General features: G+C 43.0%; 2 protein-coding genes across 4 annotated transcripts in view; both read right to left on the bottom strand.

Moving 5' to 3' along the window:
- Positions 1 to 21,949, bottom strand: part of CPNE1 (copine 1) — a 38,609-nt gene extending 16,660 nt beyond the window's left edge. For 2 of the 3 annotated variants that reach the window (XM_062642081.1, XM_062642083.1), the window contains exon 1: positions 21,813 to 21,949. The gene's annotated coding sequence lies outside the window, so the exon portion shown is untranslated. Of the gene's footprint in view, positions 1 to 14,232; positions 14,375 to 21,812 lie in introns of those variants that run through there. The other variant, XM_062642082.1, reaches the window with a different exon arrangement.
- On the bottom strand, positions 10,005 to 14,353 carry RBM12 (RNA binding motif protein 12). The gene has a single exon (XM_062642078.1). It carries the CDS (start codon positions 14,351 to 14,353, stop codon positions 11,711 to 11,713), a length of 2,643 nt encoding a protein of 880 aa, XP_062498062.1. The 3' UTR covers positions 10,005 to 11,710.
- Positions 21,950 to 22,780: the final 831 nt, after the last annotated feature.

Below are 22,780 nucleotides of genomic sequence, written 5' to 3'. Positions count from 1 at the left end.
CTTAAGGAGAGAACATTAGCCTTATTGCAGGAGCCAGTCTTGTGGCCAGCCTGGTTTCACTGCTCCACGTAAGATGGAATATAAGCAAGGATTCAGCACAAGAAAACCTGTGCTCTGCTCCTAGTTAATCACATGAATAAATCCTCATCAACTGTATCACACTGTACAGGATACTCAATACACTATTTCAGTGTACATCAAATACTACACATTGAAGAACCTGGTTAAGTAAAGGTTAAGCACAGGTATTAAAGCCTTAAGGACAGCTGAATTCTGATGAGTTTATTTTGTACCAGACTCACTACCGCTTCTGCCTTACATTCTGCTTACAAACAGAACACAAGCACAAGCAATTCTGCCAGCAGCACAAACCAACTGCAATTTTCACCCTCTCAGCCTTAAGCTACCCAACAACTCGAGAAATAAACCCAACACATGTAACAGCCCAACCCAGTTAATCTTGCACTTCCCAACAACAGAACATAGTTTTCTCCCCTTTCCATTGCTTCATTTAATCCTACATCTTGCAGTTATCAAGCTACATTCTTCCAAACAGCTCCTCTCTTCTCCTGCTGTGATCCCTGGATGTGCAGACCAGCAGAAGCAAAGCTTTCTCAGATTACCAGTTCAATTTTCAGGGGCAGCCTCTAACATTCCAGGGTTTGGGGTTACAAAACTGATGCTGAGGTAGCATCTACATCACTTTCTAAATGTATGATTAAAATTAGAATCCTAGTGTGATCCTGCCTTCCAGGCTCTAAAAGGAATCATTCAGGTTTGTACCATTAGATGCATTAAAAAGCATCTTTAGTTTAAACTGAAATTAAGGAGTCTCACGAGAAAGACCACAGTCCACAACAATTATCAGTCAATACAGCTTCTTTCCAGCACATTGGCTCTTCCACAGGCCACAGAGCTCATCCTACAGCCCAGAAGCTCTGCACATAATAGAAACAGCTACAGTTTCTTCCTACAATTTCATTATTCCTGGGGGTTTGGAGCAGGGATGAGTAATACCAGCATTACTGCAGGCAGATAATAATCAGTATTCTCTGTACTGCGTTCCACGTTATCTGTCATCATATGTCAACTGATCAATCAAAGCTTTGTGGGAAGGGGGTTAATTAACTGTTACTACAAATTTGACATAAAACCTGAAACAAAAGGCATCTCCCAATTGCAAAAAAGAAGTAAGAGCACTGAGCAGTTACAAACATCTGTCTAACCAAACTGCTTTGACGGCTTGATGCAGTCCTGGTGAGGAGCATTCATAGCCCATCATATAGTCTTCATTTCAGGGATGAGAGCTCCCAGGGAGGACAGACACAGCAGAAAGCTGACCTGTGTTTCCTACAGGGTGAAGGGTTGAGGGTGTGCCACTTCCCTTTGTCCTGACTACAACCTTAAGCAAAGAGGTCACTGACTACTGCGCACTGAAGGCACTAAACACACATGGAAGTTATGACCTAGTTCTACTCACTGAGCTGCCTCCACATGAACCCTGAAGCTGAAGAAGTGTCACGACGAGAGTTCGGGGGCTCTCATCAGTCAGCCCACGGGAACAAGCGCTGAGCACACGCGGTGACAATCCAACCTCTGAGACATTCGCAGAACCGAGAAGCAAAGCCCCCATTTAGGATCATAAAAATAACAAGTTCAGGACAGTTTTAAGAAAAAAAAAAAAAGCTGAAATAAAGCACTAAAAATCACAAAGAGAACGAATTTCCAGCAGAAAATGCCAACAAGAACTTCAGTCATTTCATTATCTTCAGTGCAGACAAATGAGAGCCAAGCCCGAGCTCCAAGGAAACACCATCACTTTCTTCAATTTCAACTTTACACTGTTCAATGTTCACCTTGAACTTAGGCACCACCAACATCCACCTTAATCATAACCAATAAGCTCAAAGAAAGGCCTGTGCATACCTTTAGACAGATACATGTATTTCTCCTCTTTTCAGAGACATACATAACCAAACTGATTACGTGAACACTGAGTCTATTTCAGCTATTAGTTTGTATTAAATTACAACAGGGTTCAAATTAACACCTGAACTTAAGCAAAACCTGTTATTTTCCTATGCTCTTCACGCAAAAGGAAACAAGCTTCAAAGTTCTTCATAGCATTTAATAGCAGAATATCAAACCCCATTTCCTTGCAAAGCTAATGTAAAGCAGGCTGGGGCTTTGGAGTCATTCATTTGCCTGAAGCTGGAACAGTAACTGCAGTCCTTGAAGTGCTCACTGACTTCTCCCACCAAGTAAGATTTCTTTCATTCCTTTCATATTCTTTTATTCAGCTGCTTTCCCCTCCCCGAAACCTTGTGATTCTCAAGTATTTATTACTGAAATGTAAAGAACTTAACTGAAAACCAGACTTAAAAGCTCAAGCACAGTGACCTTTGAAACAACCCCAAACAGGCGACTTTACACTGCAAATCATCTTTGCCTGCTTCAAGTAAGGACTCATTCTTTCCCTTTGAAATTCCTGCTATTCCCATCTCCAGCACATTCTGTCCTATGCCCAATAAATCAGTCTGGCTACAGCTCAATGCTCCACTCCTCAGTCCAAACTCCTTAAGCTGAGGCAGGACTACACTATACTCCTGCACGTCCACTGCAGCTCAACCTACAGGGATCACAGCATACCACTTACACTCACCCATTATTTTTGATGCAACACCTTGGTGTTCCTTTTGCTGCTCCCTTTCGCAACCTCTACCCTTTCCAAAGACTGGAAATCTCAGCAATCCTGTACTTACTCCAGATCCCACATTGTACCCATTCCCTTAAATGTAGATATATTACACTGGTGACTTCAAGGCAGAAACTCATTAAGGTCCATCTGTCTAGACTAGCACATACTGTATGAACAATATGAGCTCAAAATATGGCTTTTAAGAAAGGCTGAGATACCCCAGATGAATTCTTCAGACTATCTGGAGTTATTACTGCACAGTGACAACTCTTGCCTAAAAATGAGTAAGGACATAAAGCAGAAGCGACCTTTCAGGTTCTTCTGCATCACAGAATCCTACTCCCATGACAGAATTCAGGCTTTCTTCTTTATGGACTTTAATCTCGAATATAACTCCTACTGAAACATGATCTGGAAAAAATCCCATAATACTGCTTCTGCAGTATTCATAAGAAATTAATTTCTTTGATTTACTCACTGCAAGTTCAGCCTTTCTTATGCCAATACTTTCAGCTCTTCTTTCTCCTTTTGTGTATATGATTCAAGAGACTCACATCCCCATAATACTTTTCTGCCACTTAATTATTACCATCTGTACTACAAACATCCTCACTTCTCCATCCCAATTTACTGCAGATTAGTGATGCTCCAAAACAGAAAAGCCTCCAAACAAAGCCACCACCACAAAAACCTGGCACCAACAGGGTAAGGCTATAGCAAGGGATTTTAAACATTGCTTTTTCTCTCCCCCATCCAGAACAACAACAGAAGTATTTAAAAGCCACAAAACATCACACAGACCTTGTGTCCCTTTTCTGTTCTTCAGATCCACCTCTTCCTGCCTATGTACCTCCCCAAAAGCACAACAGCATTAGGACAGTCAAGCTATTCCGCTTGTCTCTGCGCCAAGCAAAATGACCATACAATCTGCCTGCAGTATGGGAGAAGACATTCTACAACTGCAGACAAGTATTTCCTCAAGTGCTTCTTCCATGCCTGCTGCCACAGTATCCCTACTGCAATACTTCCCAACCTATATGCTACAAAGTCTGTTGTCACTGAAAGGCTGAAGTTGCTACAAAGACGTTTCGCACCATTTAGGAAACATGCCTCTGCCAGCTCAGAACCCAAACCCCTACAACCCAACACTGGCAAGCCTCAGATTCTCCCACAGGAGAGAATCTTTATTTTCCCAAAGTCAAATTAATAGTTCCAAGATATTTTTAACAAATACAACCAAACTAAGGCAGAGATCTCAGAGCAAAAACCTAGAGTAAATGCAACAGGTACAAGCATGAACTGAAAGCCATTTACTCTGAGTACAGAGACTTGGAGCAACCACCATTAGGTGGAACCTGGAAGAGCACTACCTGCACAGTAAGAGACGAACTGAGTAACCGCAACAGGCAGCACAGGACAACTCAGACAGGCTCAGCACCTTAGCAGTTTGTTCACTGCAGGTTCTTCACCAATCAGCTTCTATCTGTACCTATCTACAGCAGGAAAAGGACTTGAAGACACAGAACGATTAAAACCGTATCTGTTTTCATCTTACACACATAAGCAACCTTGGAATATGGGCTGCTCAAAACCATCCAACGCAACAGGTCCTTACTATCTTTCCAAGACTAAACAAGGCAGAGAGGAAGGTTATGCACTACATACCACAGTGCAGCTGGTGTAGAACTGGCTTACAGGGACTCCTCTCATCTTTCACAGTAACAGAATTGAAAGATAATACTATGGTTGTATTCAGTCAAAATAGCTGATATTTCACACAGACGCACCATATGCAGACTTGTATTAGGATTTACATTACACTGATTATTGGGTTCGTTTAAACCAAAGCATTTTTGGCTTCAGAAAACTTACTGTTGCTTCTGCTTGAAGTTATTTTACGAGCACAACTAAGGACAGACTTCAACACGAGCAGTAGCACGAGCCATCCAGCAGAAAGGAAAGCACTGTTTGCACACCCTTTCTGCTCCTGCAGTAATCAGGGTAGCCAAATACTTACTACTTCCTCATTCAAAGAACTAGCATTACTTGTACTTGTACTGAAAGGAAGAGATGCCATTTGGATTACTGTCTTAACAAAAATCACCCAAAGGGAGGGATGAGTGTCCAGAGGACACAAAAAAGCCTTCCAAACCTTCAGGACATTGGTGCAGTATGGCATGATGTTGTGTATGTCACTTTTCAGATATACTTGAAAGGTTTTTTTTCTTTAATAGGTGCATCCAGTTTACTCCAAACACTCTTCTATACATACAGGGGTTATCACTGACTTCAGTGACAACTACAGTCGTCTTTATAAACCTTAAACCAGACTTGACCATCAAAACAAATTCTGGTTTACTACCCAAGAAGATGCAAGACAGCACAGGGCTCAGGTTTAATGGATTAACAGCAAACCACTTAGCTCAATTACAGATCTCATACATTCTACTATTAGCAACTGAATTTGGATTTCAGATCAGTTTATCTACTCACTAGTTTATTCTGCTCTTTTTCACAGAAGCTCAGTGAAGTTTCTGAACCACGAACACTCTTCGTTAGATTAGGGCATCACTTGGTTATTTGTAGTAAAGCTGAAGAGTGAAAGTTTGGCTGCAACCTTTCAACTTCAACACTGAAGCAACTTCACTAATGCTAATGCTGATGTGCCTTTAACATGAGTCGAATGAAAACATTCTGCCACTGGCTTACTCCAAGACAAATCAGCTCCACATCACCACCCTGCATACACACTTACCTCCTAAGAGCACTCAAGTCCATAGATGAAAAGAGCTCTAAGCGCTACAGATAACACTCAACTGACTCGTATGAGACTGTACCTGTAACACAAAGCCTGGCTCTGCAGCCACACTGCAGTGTAGCAGGGGAATCTTAGGCAAGTGAATTAGTAATGTTTAACAACTCTGCCTGCCCTCCTTAAAGAAGGGGGCTTCCCCTCCATTCCATCTATGAATTGCCAAAGCTTAATTTTACTTTAGTCTCTTTGCTTTTGTAGCTGGTTGCATTAGTGTTCCTGAAGAACAGATTTGTAATTCCTGCCCTTCTATTAGAAGCATTTGGCTAATAACCCAACTCTATCGGCAACCATCATTTTCACTTCCGAGTTGAGTTTGCTGTTCAAACAAGCAAGGACCTTCCACATTCCACATCCATCCTCCAGTCAAAACAAGCATCACTGCTTTGGTGACACTGCTGAAAACAGCAGTGTTTTGTAATAAACTCACATTATGGAGCACATTTTGGCAAGCACCACCACAGCAAGGTCACTGAGTAAATAGGTGCTACGCAGGGACCTGAAACCTCAGTGACAGCAGTCCTATGAATTTTATCATAAAAGGCACTCAATCAAAGCTATCTAAAAGGAATTCTTGAAGGAGTTTAGGTTCCATTTTCCTCCCCAAATCTGCTTAAGCGGCTAGAAAACATTTGCCAAGCTTCCTGCTGTCACACAGAGCAAAGCCAGAGAGAGACACATTTAATGAGAAATGGTTGAAATGAAACTATGAAATAGCTACCTGGAAGTTCCACCTACCTTCAGACGGTCACAATCAGAGCGACATCATCCTACTGATTTCTTTGGTTAACAACACTGTAACCACAATATGAAGATTTCAAAGTCACCAGCCTTCCAGAAGCAGCAACCTGTCCAAAAAGCCAGGCTATGCCAACCACGAAAGCTTTAGGCAGGATCAGCTCTTGTTTTCCCTGTGCAAACCTTCCAAGTCCTTCATTTTCGGTCTTAAACTTTACAGGGAAAACGTACTCAACAGGCAATTCCCACTCTACTCCTTGAAGTTATCCTGGCTGTGACCCACTGTCAACTGAATGAGGAACTACAGTCTAATCACTGGTAACTCGTAACAAAACACCTCCCAAAACTGAGGGGAAAGCCAGTAATGCTGGTGTGAGAGTAGTAAGCACAGAGTCACAAATCTGGCTTTGTGGAAATGGGACTCATTGAAAGGAAACATATTCAGTATTTCTTAAAGCTTGCTTTCATATCTGGGAAGCAACTGGCAAGATCCTTTGAACTTAGGGCTGTAGATGTGAGAGCATACAAGAGAAAAAACAGCCACACGGGAGTAAGCTTACTCGGGTCAGAATTCATCTGGGTGCTCCTCTCCTAAGCTGCCATGCTGTGAATACATACATAAAACCAGAAGAGTAACAAAGGAAGTGAAGACCCATGAGTGAGAAAGAGTCCTGGCTAAACCATCTGACAACCATGCTCAGCCTAGAGCTATGGAAAAGGAATATGGTATTTATACTCCGGAGTGAAAAGGATCCAAGTCAGGAAGGTGGGAAGCACTCCCCGCACAAACAACACCCAAACATTGCACAAAGTGACAGCTCTGAGAAAATCCCTGACAAAGTCATCTGCATAGAAAATAAGCTACATTATACCTACCTGAGCGCAACATAGGGACAGAGCCGCGGAGTTGAGTGCACAGCCACAAACCTGAAGGCGAATACATGCTACCAACAGATTGTCATTCCATGAGAAAGGCAAATCTTTCAACTACAGTCATGTTCTCACTGCCAAAACCAAACAAAGAGAAGCCCAGGAGGTTTCTCTTCCTGCAGAAGCATTTAAGTTTCTCTTCTTCCACCAGAAGTCATTCTTTCTGTACACAAACTCTAGCTCAGTTTTCCCCAGACCATGAACACAGCCACAGAACAGAAGGAAACATTAGCAAACCTGCAGAAGGACAAAGACGAGCAACTGTATTTGGCAATACTGCTTCTAGGCCCAAGGCACCGTTCCTCAGAAACCTTACAGCATCAGAATTTAGCATCTTTTCTTCCTTTTTAAAGACCTGAACAATATCTACAGCAGCAAACTGACATAAAACTCATTTGTGCCTAGACTCAAACTATCTCCTTATATACCAGTCCGGTTTCAAAACTGCTCCCTTCCAATCAGTTATCAAAGAGAGAATCTCATCTTTTCCTTGCAACAGAGCCTGTATTAAACAGGAATTGCAATGCTTTGATGCAGGATCTAATCCACATATCTGGATAATCACTCAAAAACAGCTGCTCCCAAAGAGTGGTCCATTGTCCAGCCAGAGGCTTTAAGTGGTGCATAACAGGAGGCGGTTTGGGGTTTGCAGATCAGAAGGCCAACATGGTTCAGAGGTGCACACTGCTGAACACGCTGAGGACCAACAGCATTTGCTGTGGAAAGCAGCAGCTTTGGAACCACCACAGCAGAAGACTGAGGACAAACAAGATACAGAAACTGCAAGTGTTATTTACAGTTAAGACACCACTGGTGTGCAAAAGTATTGTTTTTCTAGAGTCTGCAGTCTTTAGCACACCAAAATACTGCCAGTGAAACAAGATGCTAATCTCACACAGACAACTTCTCAGAGGACAGCCTAAGCAGATCAGAACTGACCAGGACATACGTTCTTTAGAAAGCAGACCTTCGGTGTCAACTGGCAGACGACTACAGTCTTCACTTCTGCATCGATCTTCCTCTCCACTCACAACAGATTCAGAGCACAGACATTCAAGGAAAACATTAAATGCTATGCAAGGAACACTACTTAGAATACAAAGTAGCATCCTTCATTTTTCTTTAAGCGCACAAAGCCTCAAAGCGCTCATAAACCCACATTTAGAACATGGCACCAATAATTCATCAATAAGGAACTGGCTTTAATGTTGTCTGCGATGTTACAGGTTTGACTTTTGTTAAAAACAAAATCCAACTGTGACGTTTACATGTAACTGCTTGAAAACCTGGTAACTTTAAAGTCACCCTCATCTAACCAGTGCAGTTCTTCCATATACATCACAGGTTTGTCACTATATAGTTTATTATATTCATACTTTCTCTTGTGAATGGGACAGCAAAAATATGTATGTTTAACATAAATCACCTTGTGAATATAACACTTCACCACTTGTTTCAGAAGTAGTACTTTAGGCACTAGCACTTAAGGAGCTGCTATAAACATCGACTTAGCCAGTTGTATAAACACAAGTACCGTCTTAACATAACTTGGAAGAAACTGGGACATCAGTGGCATCCACTGCATTGCTCCAAGGAGATTAAGCAGGATGTCAGCTCCTGACACTCAGAGTAAAGCCAAAACTGTGAATCTGAGTAGTGTCCTTTACCCAGTTCTTTCTGTTGCTACCTCTTATCAGCAGCCAGCCTCACAGGGAATATTCAAGGGCAGTTCATACCTTCCACACCGGAGAAGGGACCTCAGAGGTCCTACCCCTTACTTTTAAGGCTGTCCACAAATACACATACATGTGAAGTAAGCAATTTTACCAGTGTAGTCTGTTACCATAAGAGTATCCCTCATAATTTAGAACAACATGCAGCTTAAGGCTGTTTCTAACATGAAAGCCAGTTGTTATTGAAAATTTCCTGTATCCGCAAGTAACACTTGGTAGTGCCTACAATTTCCTACTTTCCAAGAGCCTACTCTCGAGGAAGAGGGGATATTTACTTATTAATTTAGTAAGAATTTATGCTGAAAAACCTGGAGCATCAACTGCTTGGCAAGATCAGGAGCCCCTTCCCCACCCCAAATCCTCCACATAACTGTTCCATCCATGTCAATGTCCCAAACACCAGTGGCTTTTGGTACCGGTTTGCACATTTTTTTAGATAAGCATTTAAACATCTTAATTTAGAAAAAAATAACATAAAATCAAGAATCAGGAAATGAAAGATTTCCAAAACAAACCTGCACTTTCTGAAAGTCCTCAGGGACAGGCACACAAGCACGGTTTGCAGCATAAGCTGCGACTAACTCAAATCCTAATAAACCTGTACCCATTACCAAGAGGATCTAGACATGAAATCAAAAGACAGTTAACACAGAACTGTGCATTTAACTCCAGACACCTGGAATTTAATTACGTTTCACAACAAGGCAAGCACTGTTGTGATCCATTGGAAATTGGACACAGTTATCACCAGTTTCCGCCAGCCAACACACACCAAGATCTTAAATCAAGGCTGTGAACAATGAAGCCAAGTTTTCCTTTTCAGTAATTTTATTCTAATGTGAAACATGAAGAAACAAGCACCCAAATAACTCCAATATAGTGTGAAACTTTAATAAAAGTTGTTAAAAAAAAAAAGGAAAAAGAAACAAAGAGCAAAATTGGAAAGGTAAACTGAAAGGCTTGACTCCTAATCACATCCTTCTGCCATCAGCAAGGGGACTTTCAGACTTCCAAAAGGAAACAAAATAAAGGAAACAAAGATCTGCTGTTGAAACATTACTCCCAAAGACTGTTGAAACGCATAACATGAAGCTTCAGAGACAGACAGTTTTATTAACAGAGGCTTAATTTTGAACAGTATATACAAATCACATGACTTTTCCAAAAGGTGGGACCACCTAGAATCTGTCAAAACAAAATCACGCTAATGAATTACAGAAGCATCTGTGTAATGCGACCGCCTCTTTATTGAAGTACACCTTTATACAATCCTTCCACACATTCCTGTACTGGGAAATCCTCTCAGGATGCAGCGCTGCACAGGATTGCAAATCTCTCCTACACACCACATGAATAAAACTGTTGCCACTTGCACCTCTCAATTTTGCCTGACCATACACTTCAGTGTTCCATGATATGCAACACCAAAAGGCACTGTTTTTCTTTGTCCAGGAAACAAAACAGTTCAAAGTTTGCTATGTTTAAGTACAATGATTTGCAGGGAATAGCAGGATTTTTTCAGGCAATGTCCAAATCTTAGAATTTATCATAAGCCAAGCAAGGATGAACCAAAAAAGTCTACTTTTCACTTGTGCAATTACTTCCTTTTCAATTCGCTGGTTTTCCATGGAAGGTTTTACTGCACACCAAAGAAAATGGCAACTCTTATACAGACTTTGAATACAACAGCACAACTTTATTGCAAAAATATATAGTAAACTCAGTATTTTCAAGTTTTGGAGAAAAATAAATTTTATCTCTGAATTCACCCATAGCAGTAATTAATGACAGAGTTGCTTAAGATAGAGTTTCTTTCATATATAAACTAATTTAACACTTTAGCTGGACTCCAATCTTCTACTAATAATCACCACTTTGGTTCTCTTAGCAGAGACTCTATGTAAGGAGTTCAAGAGACACATGAGAAATACAACATCAATATCCAACTAGTGTCAAAGATCCTATCCCAACTGATTCATGTAATCCTAACAAATCAAGCTACTTAAACAATAATGAGTATTTTTCGAGTTGTTACTTCTACTGCAAATGTTTTAAGTGTACTACAAAACTCATATGATAATGTTTGAGGTTAGCTATACTTGTGGCAAAAGTCTTATTCTGCACAGTTATAATTGCAATATATAAATAACTAAAGGTTATTCCACAAAGAACAGCTTGAATTTTACAGAACGATTCTGCTCATACTTATAGGAATTAGTTTGGTAGACACATCAGCAATGGGCATAATTCAACTGTTCATACAGTGAGAATCTTGGAAAAAAGTAAAGATACATACACAAAACAATTAATCTGTGTACACTGAGAATTCGTTCGGTTGCAGAGTAAAATCAGGACTTTAAACAAAGCTTTGACCTGTAAACAAAGCAAATTCAGCCAGCTTTTAACCAAATCTAGAAATAGCTATCTATTTTACAATGGCTTGCAAGAGCACCCACTGATGAGCTTCACTGACTTCATCTATTTCCCTTATCCAAAACTACATAAAACCAATCTAAACTCCTTGATAAGCACTGTGACCAGTAAAGGTTACCAAACTTCTATGGTGACTAAGAATCTGTCTGGCTTCTCCACAGACTTGTACAGGAAAATCCACTGCGCGTCCCTCTTCGCAGTGGCTCTTATGCAATGGTTAACCCAGTGCTCTGTCTTATCAAAACCAATCTGTTTTACAATTTAAACAATCCACAGGTTCTAGCCTGGAAATACTATAAAAACCAATCCGGATGCATTTATCACAGCACTATGAATATCTATTCTACAACTACTTCATATTAACAGTTACCCTAAAACAAGTTTTACTTTTCTGGAGCCTATAGGCCTGTCATTTAAATCAACAACTGCTGCCATAGCTTCATCACGAGACTCGAATGCAACCATTGCTTCTCCAGTGGGCATGCCTTTTTCATTGTATTTTAAACACACTGAACCAGGAATCACTTGGTAACCATAAAAGAAATCCAAAATTTCATCCACCGAAACAGTAAAGGGCATATTTTGCACTTTGATAACAGTTGGTCCTGGCTTCCCAGAGCCTGTTGCAAAACCAGGGGGTCCACCAACATGTATATTTCCTGGTCCAGGTCCAAACCCTGGAGGTCCACTTATATGTCCATGACCACCAGCAATCCCTGGAGGACCAGCACCAAAGGCAGGGGGTCCACTTACATTGCCAGGACCATTACCGAAAGTCTGAGGACCCCCTGAAAAACCTGCTGGTCCACTCAAATTGCCAGGGCCACCCGCAAAACCTGGGACCTCAACACCTGCACCAGGTAAACCGCCAGCTGCAACTGCAGGTATCCCTGGTCTAGAATCGGGAAAACCACCTACTCCAGGCGGAGGCAGAGGGGGACCAAATGAGCCAGACCCGCTGAAGTTACCAGGGAAGTTAAACGGAGGACCATTGTTTGCATCTTTCGAACCTCCCCCCAAGAAAGCATGCTCATCCCCACCAGAACCCTGTGCTCCCGGCACAGCCGCGTTTCCTTGGATCGGGATTTTCAGTAGCTTTTTCCCTTGAGATGGTGGGTTTCTCTCAATGTCTCTCATTTCTTCTAGAGTTATCAAACGCAAAACAACATCTCTTCCATTCAGTTTTTTACGGTGCAAACGTTCTGCCTTACGAGCATCATCTTCAGCTTTAAACTGAACCAGAGCTTGTCCTAAACCTTGCCCATTATTATCAACAAGAATCTGTACAGCATTTTCTTCCACTGCCAGTCCCTCTAGAAACTGAAGGATTTCCATTTTTGTTATGTTGTATGGAATATTAGATATATGTGCACACAATTTTGGCAAGCCTGCATCTCCCTCAGCATTCATGAGGATTTCTCTCTGGTCATAGCTGTAGTTCTGTAATCTTTTACGAATCAAATCTATCTTTTCTAACATTGCCTTTTTAGTAATTGGATGAACTTGAATAAAACGATTCCCTATGTACTGCTTATGATGACACAGAGCTGCTTTATAATCAGCTTCATTCCTGAATTCAACAAACCCCTCTCCGATCGCCTTCCCATTAGGTCCATAAGCTATATAAATGCTGTCTTCAACTATATCCAGCTTTTTAAAAAAATCTATCACATGTCTGTTCTCCGATTCAAAGGGAAGACCTTTCAAATAGACACAGAAACCCTGCTCATGGGGCGATCTCGACCGTGACCTTTTCTGTCCACTAGGAGATTTGGACCTAGAATGAGCCTGGGGAGGAGGTGGGTGGGACTGCCCAGAGGGACCCAGGGTTTGCTTGAAAGTTATGTGGCCTCCAGCAGCCACCCACTGTCTCTCTGTTGCAGGACTAACTTCAACATAGCGCTGAATCATCAGCATTCTGTTTCGCTTCAGTGCTTCAAACGTATCTTGAGGAGAAAAAAACTTAACTAGTCCATTTCCATTATTCCGACCTACATGATCCTTCAGCATATGGACCGCATCCACACGGAGCCCAAGGAAAAAGTCTTTCACATCAGATTCTGTTGCAGAAAAGGGCATTCCATGAACGCTGACATACAAATCATCTGGATTGATTGGAATTGGCTTGACACTACTTTGAGAATTCATCTGGATAGGATTTACAGGATTCATGGGACCAATAAACAATGGATTCAAGCCGCTGTTCATATTCACTGCTGCTCCAGACCCATTCATTCCAGCAGGTAAAGGTGCTACGGGTGGAGGATTCATAGGAGGCATTCCTGACATGGGAGGCATAGGTGTCATTGGAGGTACAGGGGGCACAGGGGGTATTGGAGGAACCGGAGGAACAGGAGGCAGAGTGGGTACAGGAGGTGGAACAGGTATAGGGGGAATAGAAGGCATTGGTGGCAAAGATGGCATAGCTGGGATAGGAGGGATTGGTGGAGGAGGTACTGTGTTCATTGGGGAGGCTGTGCTAGGTATAGTTGAGCTAAACGTTGGGCTACCAAAGGTACTCCCAAGATTTGGAGGTGCACTCCCCATACTGGCAGTAGAAAATGTGGGTATGTTTTTATTGCTTTCGTGCACAGTAGTAGCAGCAGTTACTACACTAGGAGAAGGATTATTGAAGTTAGGTACAGTAGTAGGTAAGTTAACCCTTCCACTCATTCCAGAACTAGGTGGGGGTCCCGACCTGCTAGCATTTGCTGGTGGCATATCTAGATTGGCAGTTTCAAAACGCCTACGACTGAGTTCTATCATGTTCTGCATTTCAGTTTTACTGCTCAGCAACAGCGTTACTTTCGACCCTTTAATTGTACCACCTGTGCGCATCATACCAAGCCTGGCATCTTCATCAGTGGCAAAAACGATGAAAGCCTCACCCAGTTCACCCCCTACAATATGCACGCCCCCATCAGGGATGGTCAATCCAGAGAAGAAGTGGCGAATGTCCATGGTCCCCGCCACAATCGGGAGACCTTGCAAGCGGATGACCACAGCCATGCTGCGCTGAAACAACACACACCTGCAGATGAGAAAAGGCAACGGCCATGTCAGACTACTGTTTATGACACCATGCAATTACCTACAGACACCACATTTCTTTACATACACCTAACAACATCTTGCAAAGATTAAGCATGTTCATATTCCAAGTTCCTTATTCACGTTTACTTCATACAGACTGAAGTATTAAAACATTTACCAACATCATCAGTATATATTTTTTTCACTAGGAATTCCAAAGTAAATGTTAAACTGAGACCCACGAGTGTCAGTAAAAAATAAAACATGAAAAAAAAAACCAAAACACCTAAGTAACATCAAAAATCAACAGAGGAATATTTAATGGAACATAACCAAAATGAGTATTTTAACGAAGCAAATAAAATCAATTTACCATACACTGATATATATATGGTATCTCCTGTACCTGGCAAAGTGACTGCAGAAAATTAAGCACACCTATGGGAAATGGAGTTCTCTCTCACCAGGAGAGGGATTTGAGCTCCTGGCAGGTGAAGACAACTGAGAATATAAGTGTTATTTACAAACAAAAACCTGTAATGGACAACCAGCAACAGTGAGACTCTCGCATCATCTGACAGAAGCCATCTAGATGATACTGATCTTCCATATTTCTCCTAGTGATGGTAGGAGGTCCAGGTAAGCATGAAGCTATTAACAGTTATATACCAGTCCCAGACATTTTGTGAGCATACAGACCTCACCTACATTAGTATCTGTGCATTTCCTAGCTTGATATTTGGCCTTTACAGCTTTCAGAACAAGGCACTCTGTAATAGTTGCAGATGTTCTGCTAAGCATTACACCTTGTCTCAGGCACAAGTAAACAGCTTTTACCTCTGCAGCTGAGGTTAGTGGAAGTATAAAATCAATGTTGAACATTAGATTACAATTACCTTGTGCACATTCTACAGAAGAGCCCGAGGTCATATCAGAAGTTCAAGATAAACAGGAGTAGGCCATTTTCAATTATTCTTGACAAACTTCCAGTAAAGACTGAAAGTGTCATATTAATACTATCACAGTTCACTAGTTCAGAAGCCAGCCTCTCATCCTAAACCACCAGCAGTAGCACCTTGTTTCACCTGAGCCACTTCATCTCTGAAATTTCTTGACTTCCCAAGTACAAGCCAGTTCAGTATCTGTGCGGAAACCTCCATGGCTCCCACTGGTCACATACAAAAGCTGTTAATTAAGCACCTGAAATCAAGGATTAAACAGATCATAGAATGATTTAGGTTGGAAAAGACCTTTAAGATCATGGAGCCCAACCAGATGATACAATGCAACACCAGAATGCAGGGCACCAAAGACTTCTGGACAAATACCAGCTATGACCAAATACAATAAGCAACTGCCTCCCAACATTTTACATGCAGCCAAGTAGTGTATCCCAGCACACAGTCAAATCTTTGCCAGGACAGAAGTCTTTTGCCTGACAACATTTGCCTGTCCAAGTCTTCTAATCACTGTAGGTAACATCTTGAATACATCCTTAAGTACTTGGTAAAGAAAGCCATTATCCGACAATTTAACCATGCCCATAAGGCTGAACTCAGTACTTGACAAAAACAAGAGCAACAATTCTATAGGAGAAAAAAAGAAGCCATTTTTCTTTTGAACTTCAGATTACTTAAATGGGTACTTAAGTATTTTGTTCTCTTGCCCAATAAACCAGAGCTAACCCCTTTCATACACTAATGAACTCAACCAACATACCAGGGTATTACAGGGCATTGGCCCACACCCACCTGACTCCAGGAAAGCCAGAGGACCTTTCTCCCTCAAGGAAACAGCAGACAAGCCCATTGGCACAAAGTCAGCTCTGCTGCTCCAGGAGCTGCATACAACAATCTGATTCCTTACTATATCATCTTGAAAGAGAGACTGGAACTTGCAAGACGAACATCACACGGTCTAAACAAAATGTGTACATACCACTAAGAAACCCCATAATCCCCCAGCAAGGGAAGGCAGCAACAGAAAGAATATAAACTAAGCCTCAGGGATTACTTTTTTTTTAAAGCAACTTTCCCATCTCCATGGCGAGGTAACAAAGCAACATCCTGGCATTCAACTTTTACAGTGACACATTCAACTTTATTCTCCACTTCACTGCCCAACCATTTTCCAACAGCAAAATAAGTGGCCCATCTGAAAAGAAACAGGTCAGAATAGGAACTATCACACTATCTATACATTTAAGAAAGCATGTAAGACTTATTGCACTGTTTTAAACCAGGATTTTCAAATGATTCTGTGGCTTTAAATCTGACATTGATAGCAAACTCTGAAACCAAATTCCAATGGAAATTCTGCCTACTTTAAAAGAGCCACCCTAAAGGGTATTGTAATACTGAAGTTTACTACATGATGCTACAGGACTGCTTTTGAATTAGATGATCCTGACGCACATAAACGGTATGAAGGCATCCCTGGTTTTGCACCTACGCTTTGAGAGCTAAGACTACTAATAGCATGTCCTGGTAGGAGGTTTGTATTTTCTCTATTGCCTGTTATACAAAGAAATGAGTTTCAGAAATGTTTATGCATCAGGAGTTAAGACATTAGGTTTCTTGCGTTAAATGGGAGATATACTTGTAGTTATTTCCTTACTGATGCGAAAGTGTTGATGATCTGATTTTATTGAACAAAGGCAACTCAAGAAGGTTTTTCAGCTCAGATATGCTGGTTTAGAACACCATACATTCTGTAGCAGAACTGATACCTACTGCATAACTGCATTTACTAATGATTCCATGAATCTAGCCCAGAAGACAAATTAACAGATAAGGTCACAAAAGAATTCTTAAACAGTTCAAGCATCTGAACATTTAGGTAGCTTGTAGGATAATACAAGTGTTTCAATCCTGCACTAAATTCAAACCTTCACCATAAATGCTAAGAGATTATCTTGAAGTTTTCTTACCAAGTATCCTATTCAGATCTACTAAATCACTACTGACAAAAAAAACAACCCTAAACAGCTGCTTACACATATAGCTGCTAGAGAAGCTAGCTGCAATGACCTCAGCACAGCTAATTCCATGCATGATATTAAGCAAATGCTTGCTATTAAGCAAGAGCTAACAGTAGCATGGTATGAAAGAAAAGAATTTTAAGGACTTCACTCATCATATATTTTGGACAAAGAATATTTTGTCAACTCAAAACATAACTGCTTCAAGTTTTTCAGGATACTAATGCTCTAACGAAGTATTAGTACTGCTCCTATGATTTAAAGAAAACTCACAAGGACCAAAAGGGCCAAATTTCACATTCCTAAACACTTACAAGTCTGCTTCTTTCCAAAATGCACTTAGGAGACAATAACCCAACTCACTCAAACTTTCCAACTAAGGAAAAGCAAAGCCTGCTCAAATATTTCACCATTCATTTTTAAAGATCAACATACATGCAGAGGCAACATTAACTTCAGACACAGAATAGGCTATACGCCTGTTAAGTGTGCACTGAAGGCTTCTTGGAGGACTGTTAGAAGTGTTCTCTGCTTTTCCCCTGTAAAAAAGAGATACTTTAAGGCAGAAGCAGGGTTTGTTGTCATTTTGTGTGTTTGGTACATCTTTAGGGACACCAGAGGCACAAAATCCTAGAGCTGTACTACAGATAATCCATCCCCATTAGCAAGCGGAGATCAAAACTGGCAAGTAAAGGGCTGCCAACAATCAACCTGATTCAATTCATTTGATGAACCTTAATCACATGATTATGTCTTGACAGCAACATCTGTAAAACCATCTTCCCAGGGAAGTGGTGGAATCACAATCCCTGAAGCTTTCAAAACCATGCTGATGAGGCTCTTAGTGACACGGTTTAGTGGTGGACTTGGCAGTCCTGGGGTGAAGGTTGGACTTGGTGATTTTAAAGATCTTTTCCAACCTGGCCGATTCTGTGATTCTAAAACCACTGTGTTACACTGGAAAAAGGTATACAAGTTGTCAATGCTACTTCCATTTATCTGCTAGTCATTCAAATAAGGCTAACTTGGCTATAAGCATAAATTGCTAAACACACCAGAACAGCTGTTTAAGATGTATGCATTGCTCAAGTTTAAGTTTAGAAGATTCAACCTAGCTCCTGGGGAGCGTTCAAGTACAATACCCACGCAGTACACACATGCACATACACAATATGCTTGGCAATTCTTGGATGAAGATTAAGAACTGGAGCAAGACTGGTATTGTAGGAGGAATTTTAAGCATCCAGCCTGAGACTGTCTAGCAAAAGCTAGAACTGCAGACTACAGTTCTGCCCTTCTGGGTTTTGTTGAAGGCTAAAAATCAACCTGTTAGATTAAGATAGTCATCGCAGAGCTAATTTGAAACTATCCAAGCCCTTTAAATGCTGCAAAACCTAATTAGAACCCACTGTACACATCTGAACTCCAATAGTTCGAAACATGCAGACTTGTGGCCTGCAGCAAAGTAGCTCTATTTTCCAACAGTGCAAAATCACTGGGAGTTCCGGACTACCACATGCTGATGAAACAACAAAACATTAGTTTGGCAGAAAATTCTGTTTACGAGAACAACATTGCCAGAACCACCATCACCAGTGGGACTCAAAGAGACTAAGCTATAGATCATTTGACCCAAATATTTTGACACCAATTCACAGATTCCAAAAGCTTCAAATATATCTTAAGATATACTTAATATGCATATAAAGAAGTCTTCAATTCAAAGGCTCTTACCTGCAAAGACAGATGTTTTTTTCTTAACAAGTAGCAGAAGCCAAGCCAATCCTGTGGGCAACCAATTAAAACCAACTTTTAGACTGCAATAAAGAATAAATGGAGGCAAAAATCAATGCAGGCAACACAACAGCAGGAACAGTCCACAAAGAACTGTATATACAGAAAGTTCAAACCTGCGACCACCACAAGGCACTGACCATTGAGCAACCACGAGACTGCATTTTCTAATACCTTATCCCTGTGTGACTTGTTGGCAACTGTACTGCAGTTTTTGTATGGCTTCACAACATGAACATGCCTCCCACAAAGGATACAAAAAGAACCAGAAAGCATTCAAAGAATCTTTCAAATATTCCCATCACCAAGAGTTAAACAAATCACTCTTTCAAAGGCAAAGAACAAGAATTCAATACTTGAAACCCCTGAAGCTTAACAAACCCTTACTCCATAAGGCATTCCTTCCTCCACCTGTGCATCTTCTTACTTGAACAAAGCAACATAAAAGCCACCTCAGAAAACCTCCCTATAGCTGCACATGAGGAATCCTTCAAGAGTCACAAACTGGTGAAACTAAATGACATTTCACAGCCACCTCTACGCAGTCACCTCTAGAGAGCACACAGTACGAAATCCCCCCAGAGGTACTCTGTTTTTGGTTGTAATCTATGATTTCATTACCCAAATGCTGATCAAATGCCCAATTTTTCCATCTCTGTAGAAAAATTGTCTTCTTGGGTTTACAACTCAACAGAAGAGCCAAGCATTTTAAGTGACAACAAATGTATTTTATATCTAAAGAAGGGATGGGAAGCTCTTGCTCTTTCATTGCTTAGTAGGCCACTTCATACTAAAACTGTGATTCTTTGGAAAACTATCCAGGAATGAATCACACCAAGAACAGATAACTGCCTCCTCCTCAAACAACCCCCCAAAAAAGCCTTTTTCAGTTATAAGCATCATTACCAAAGTGAATTTAGAAGAAGAAGTACTACCAAACCATCCACAAACTCCCTAACAGAGGGAATTAAACCAAACACAGATATACACAGATCTTCCAGGACATGAAGAGCAGACTTACAAGTGAGAAAGATACAACTACACTCTCCACTTACGTTACAAAGGCAAATGTATTTAGGAAAAGACGAGGGGGTTTATTATTATTAGACCTTAAGGAGAAACAAGTAATCCTGTATTACAAGGATTCACCTATATACTTGCATATCTAGCAGTGTCAAACAGTAGTTTACAAAGGAGAAAAGAATATAATCACCTGAAAACAGTTTAATGCAAAACCACACCTGCTTCAAGATAAATCTTTCATGCACAAAGAGCTTTCCATTTGGAACAAACCCCCAAATCATTTGGTGTATTTCCAGTTAAAGCAACCACAGCATCGCGTATGTTCCTCTTCACAACACTGAGGACAAGCTGAAGATTCGCAGTGGACTAAGACAACACGCTATAAAGTGAAACACAAACAAAACCAAGCAGCGTTCTGCAGGAAAGGTGCAAACCTCCACTATGCTGTGTTAATCTTTCCACCAAACACCATCTACTTTTGTTTGCAACTCTCAGTTCTCTCAACGTTAAAAGAAAACCATCCACCACGCCTGAGATAAAGCCATCCTTTCAATCAACCCGGTGCGCAAGAGCATATTAACTGAGAACATGGACTACGGCACAGGTGCTCCCACATAACGCTGACACCACAGCTCTGAGGCTTCATGGGAGACTCCACAACACCCTACCAGCTATACCGAATGCACCACCATCCCCTGGACACAGTCAGTCAATGGAGCCGCCTTAAGAGCCCACTAAGGAAAAAACCTGCTGATTTTTCTACCTAGCCCCAGCAGATTGAGGTGGGTACGAAAATCACTAAGAAGAATAGGTAAGTTTAAAGTCAGCTAAAACTAGAACCAAGAGTGTTTTGAAAGCAAGCTCACATAGGCTCCTGGTGTACTTCTGGGACCCATTTCAGCACTAGTCTGGTGAGGTTTTGGAGACCTGGGCTCTTACAGAGCTGACTTTTTTTAGTGAGTAAGAGCATTACGTTACTACACGGCAACTCCACTGATATTTTACGGGGCAACCCCGACGAGCGGTGGCAACGCCGCAGGCACCAATAACCTTATCCCCGCAAACTGTGGAGCGTTTACCTCGCTTCGTCCCCCAGGGCTGGGCCAGGAGCAGCCACCGGCGCCCGGCCGAGCCCGCCCGGGACAAGCCCCGCCGGGACCAGCCCCACGCCCAAGGGCCGAGGCGCCGACAACGGGACCGCAACTCCCGCCGCTCCCGGCCGCCGCGACCCCCTCCCGGCCGCCGCCACAGCCCCCGCTCGGGCTCCGGCACCGCCGCAAGGTCACTTGACCGCCTCCGACGGCCGGGCCCTCGGCCCGCACATACTCACCTGCCCGCGCAGCCCCGCGGGGCTCGGGGCGCGGCCGGAGGGAAGGAGGAAGGGAGCAAAGGAGCGGACGGGGGCCGGCCAGGACCCCTCGGCCTCAGCGCGCCGGGCCGCGGCGAGGCGGAAGCGGCCCCGCTCGGCGCCCCAGGCCCGCAGCGCGGGAGGCGCCGCCCGGCCGGGCCCTTTGTGCGCGGGGACGCGTGCCAGCCGCGCCGCGCCCGGCCTCCCTCCCCTCGCCTCGCCACGCCGCGGGCCCGCAGCGCTGGGCAGGGCAGGCGGCCCGGCCCGCCCGGGCGCCACCGCGCTCTTACCGAGGGATCTGTACGGGAAAAAGGGTTAGAACGGAGCCGACCCGCCCCGGGCCCCGCTGCGCGCCGAGCCCAGCGCCACCGACCGCGCAGCGACACAAAATGGCCGCCCCGATGCGGCGCCGCCAGCGGAGGGGCGGGGCCGGCGCTAGGCGGGGCGGGCGGCGCAGGCGCGGCAGCGTCCCCTCCCCTGAGGGGCGGCGCGGGAAGAGGCGGGGGTCGCTGTGGAGAAGCGCCCGCGGGCACCGCGGCCCGGGGCTGGGGGGAGCAGAGCGGGGCCCAGGGGTAGGGACCGGGAAGTCAATGGAGGTGCAACTGAGGGGTGATGGGTGAGGAACAGCTGAAGGACGGACACCCCTCAGGAGATGCTGTCGCTGCGCTTTTTAGGACACGGGTTCTGCACCAGTGCCCGTTTTCAAAGGAAAAAAACTGCTGCACAATCCGCTGCAGGAAACACAGTGAATCATCCCCTCACACTGCGAACGCTTCAGCGAATCCGGGAGTTCAGCTATTCAGTTTACTTGTTCTTCACCACTTAGCAGAACCCTGGGCCAAACTGTGGTGAGAGTGCTGTCCTGAGGCAAGAGGATCAGGCCCGGGGTGCTCTGCGCCACAATAACCCCCACTCCACAACTTGTTTCCTTTTATATCGCCTCTTTCTACTCCAAAATTCTCCTCCTTTACCACTATCATCCTCTTCCAATAAACTGCCCACACTTGTTGATTTTCTCCCTTATCCAGCCACCCTGCAGCAGGGTAACAAAAGGGCAGTGCTGGAGCATCCCAGGCCATCAGAAACCTGAGGCTTTTCAGCTTTTGTGCAATGTGAACAATCACTTTTTGTTGCTGAAACAAGGTCTGGTGGAGACACTTGTGACACTTATTGTGAGGGCCAGCCAAAAATATATATGAGCAAACTACATAATCTTCAACAGTGCTCTAGACCATGCCCGGTTCCATGAAGGTGCACT

This window comes from Pezoporus occidentalis, unplaced genomic scaffold (genome assembly GCF_034315485.1).
Source record: "Pezoporus occidentalis ecotype Australia unplaced genomic scaffold, CSIRO_AGI_Poc_V1 ctg70, whole genome shotgun sequence".
Taxonomy (NCBI): Eukaryota; Metazoa; Chordata; class Aves; order Psittaciformes; family Psittacidae; genus Pezoporus; species Pezoporus occidentalis.
Note: the sequence above shows the minus strand (reverse complement) of the source record. Positions and strands in the feature narration are given on the sequence as shown.

Excerpts from the sequence above, each read along its gene's own strand:
- RBM12 (XM_062642078.1), bottom strand. The coding sequence starts at position 14,353 with ATGGCTGTGGTCATCCGCTTGCAAGGTCTCCCGATTGTGGCGGGGACC.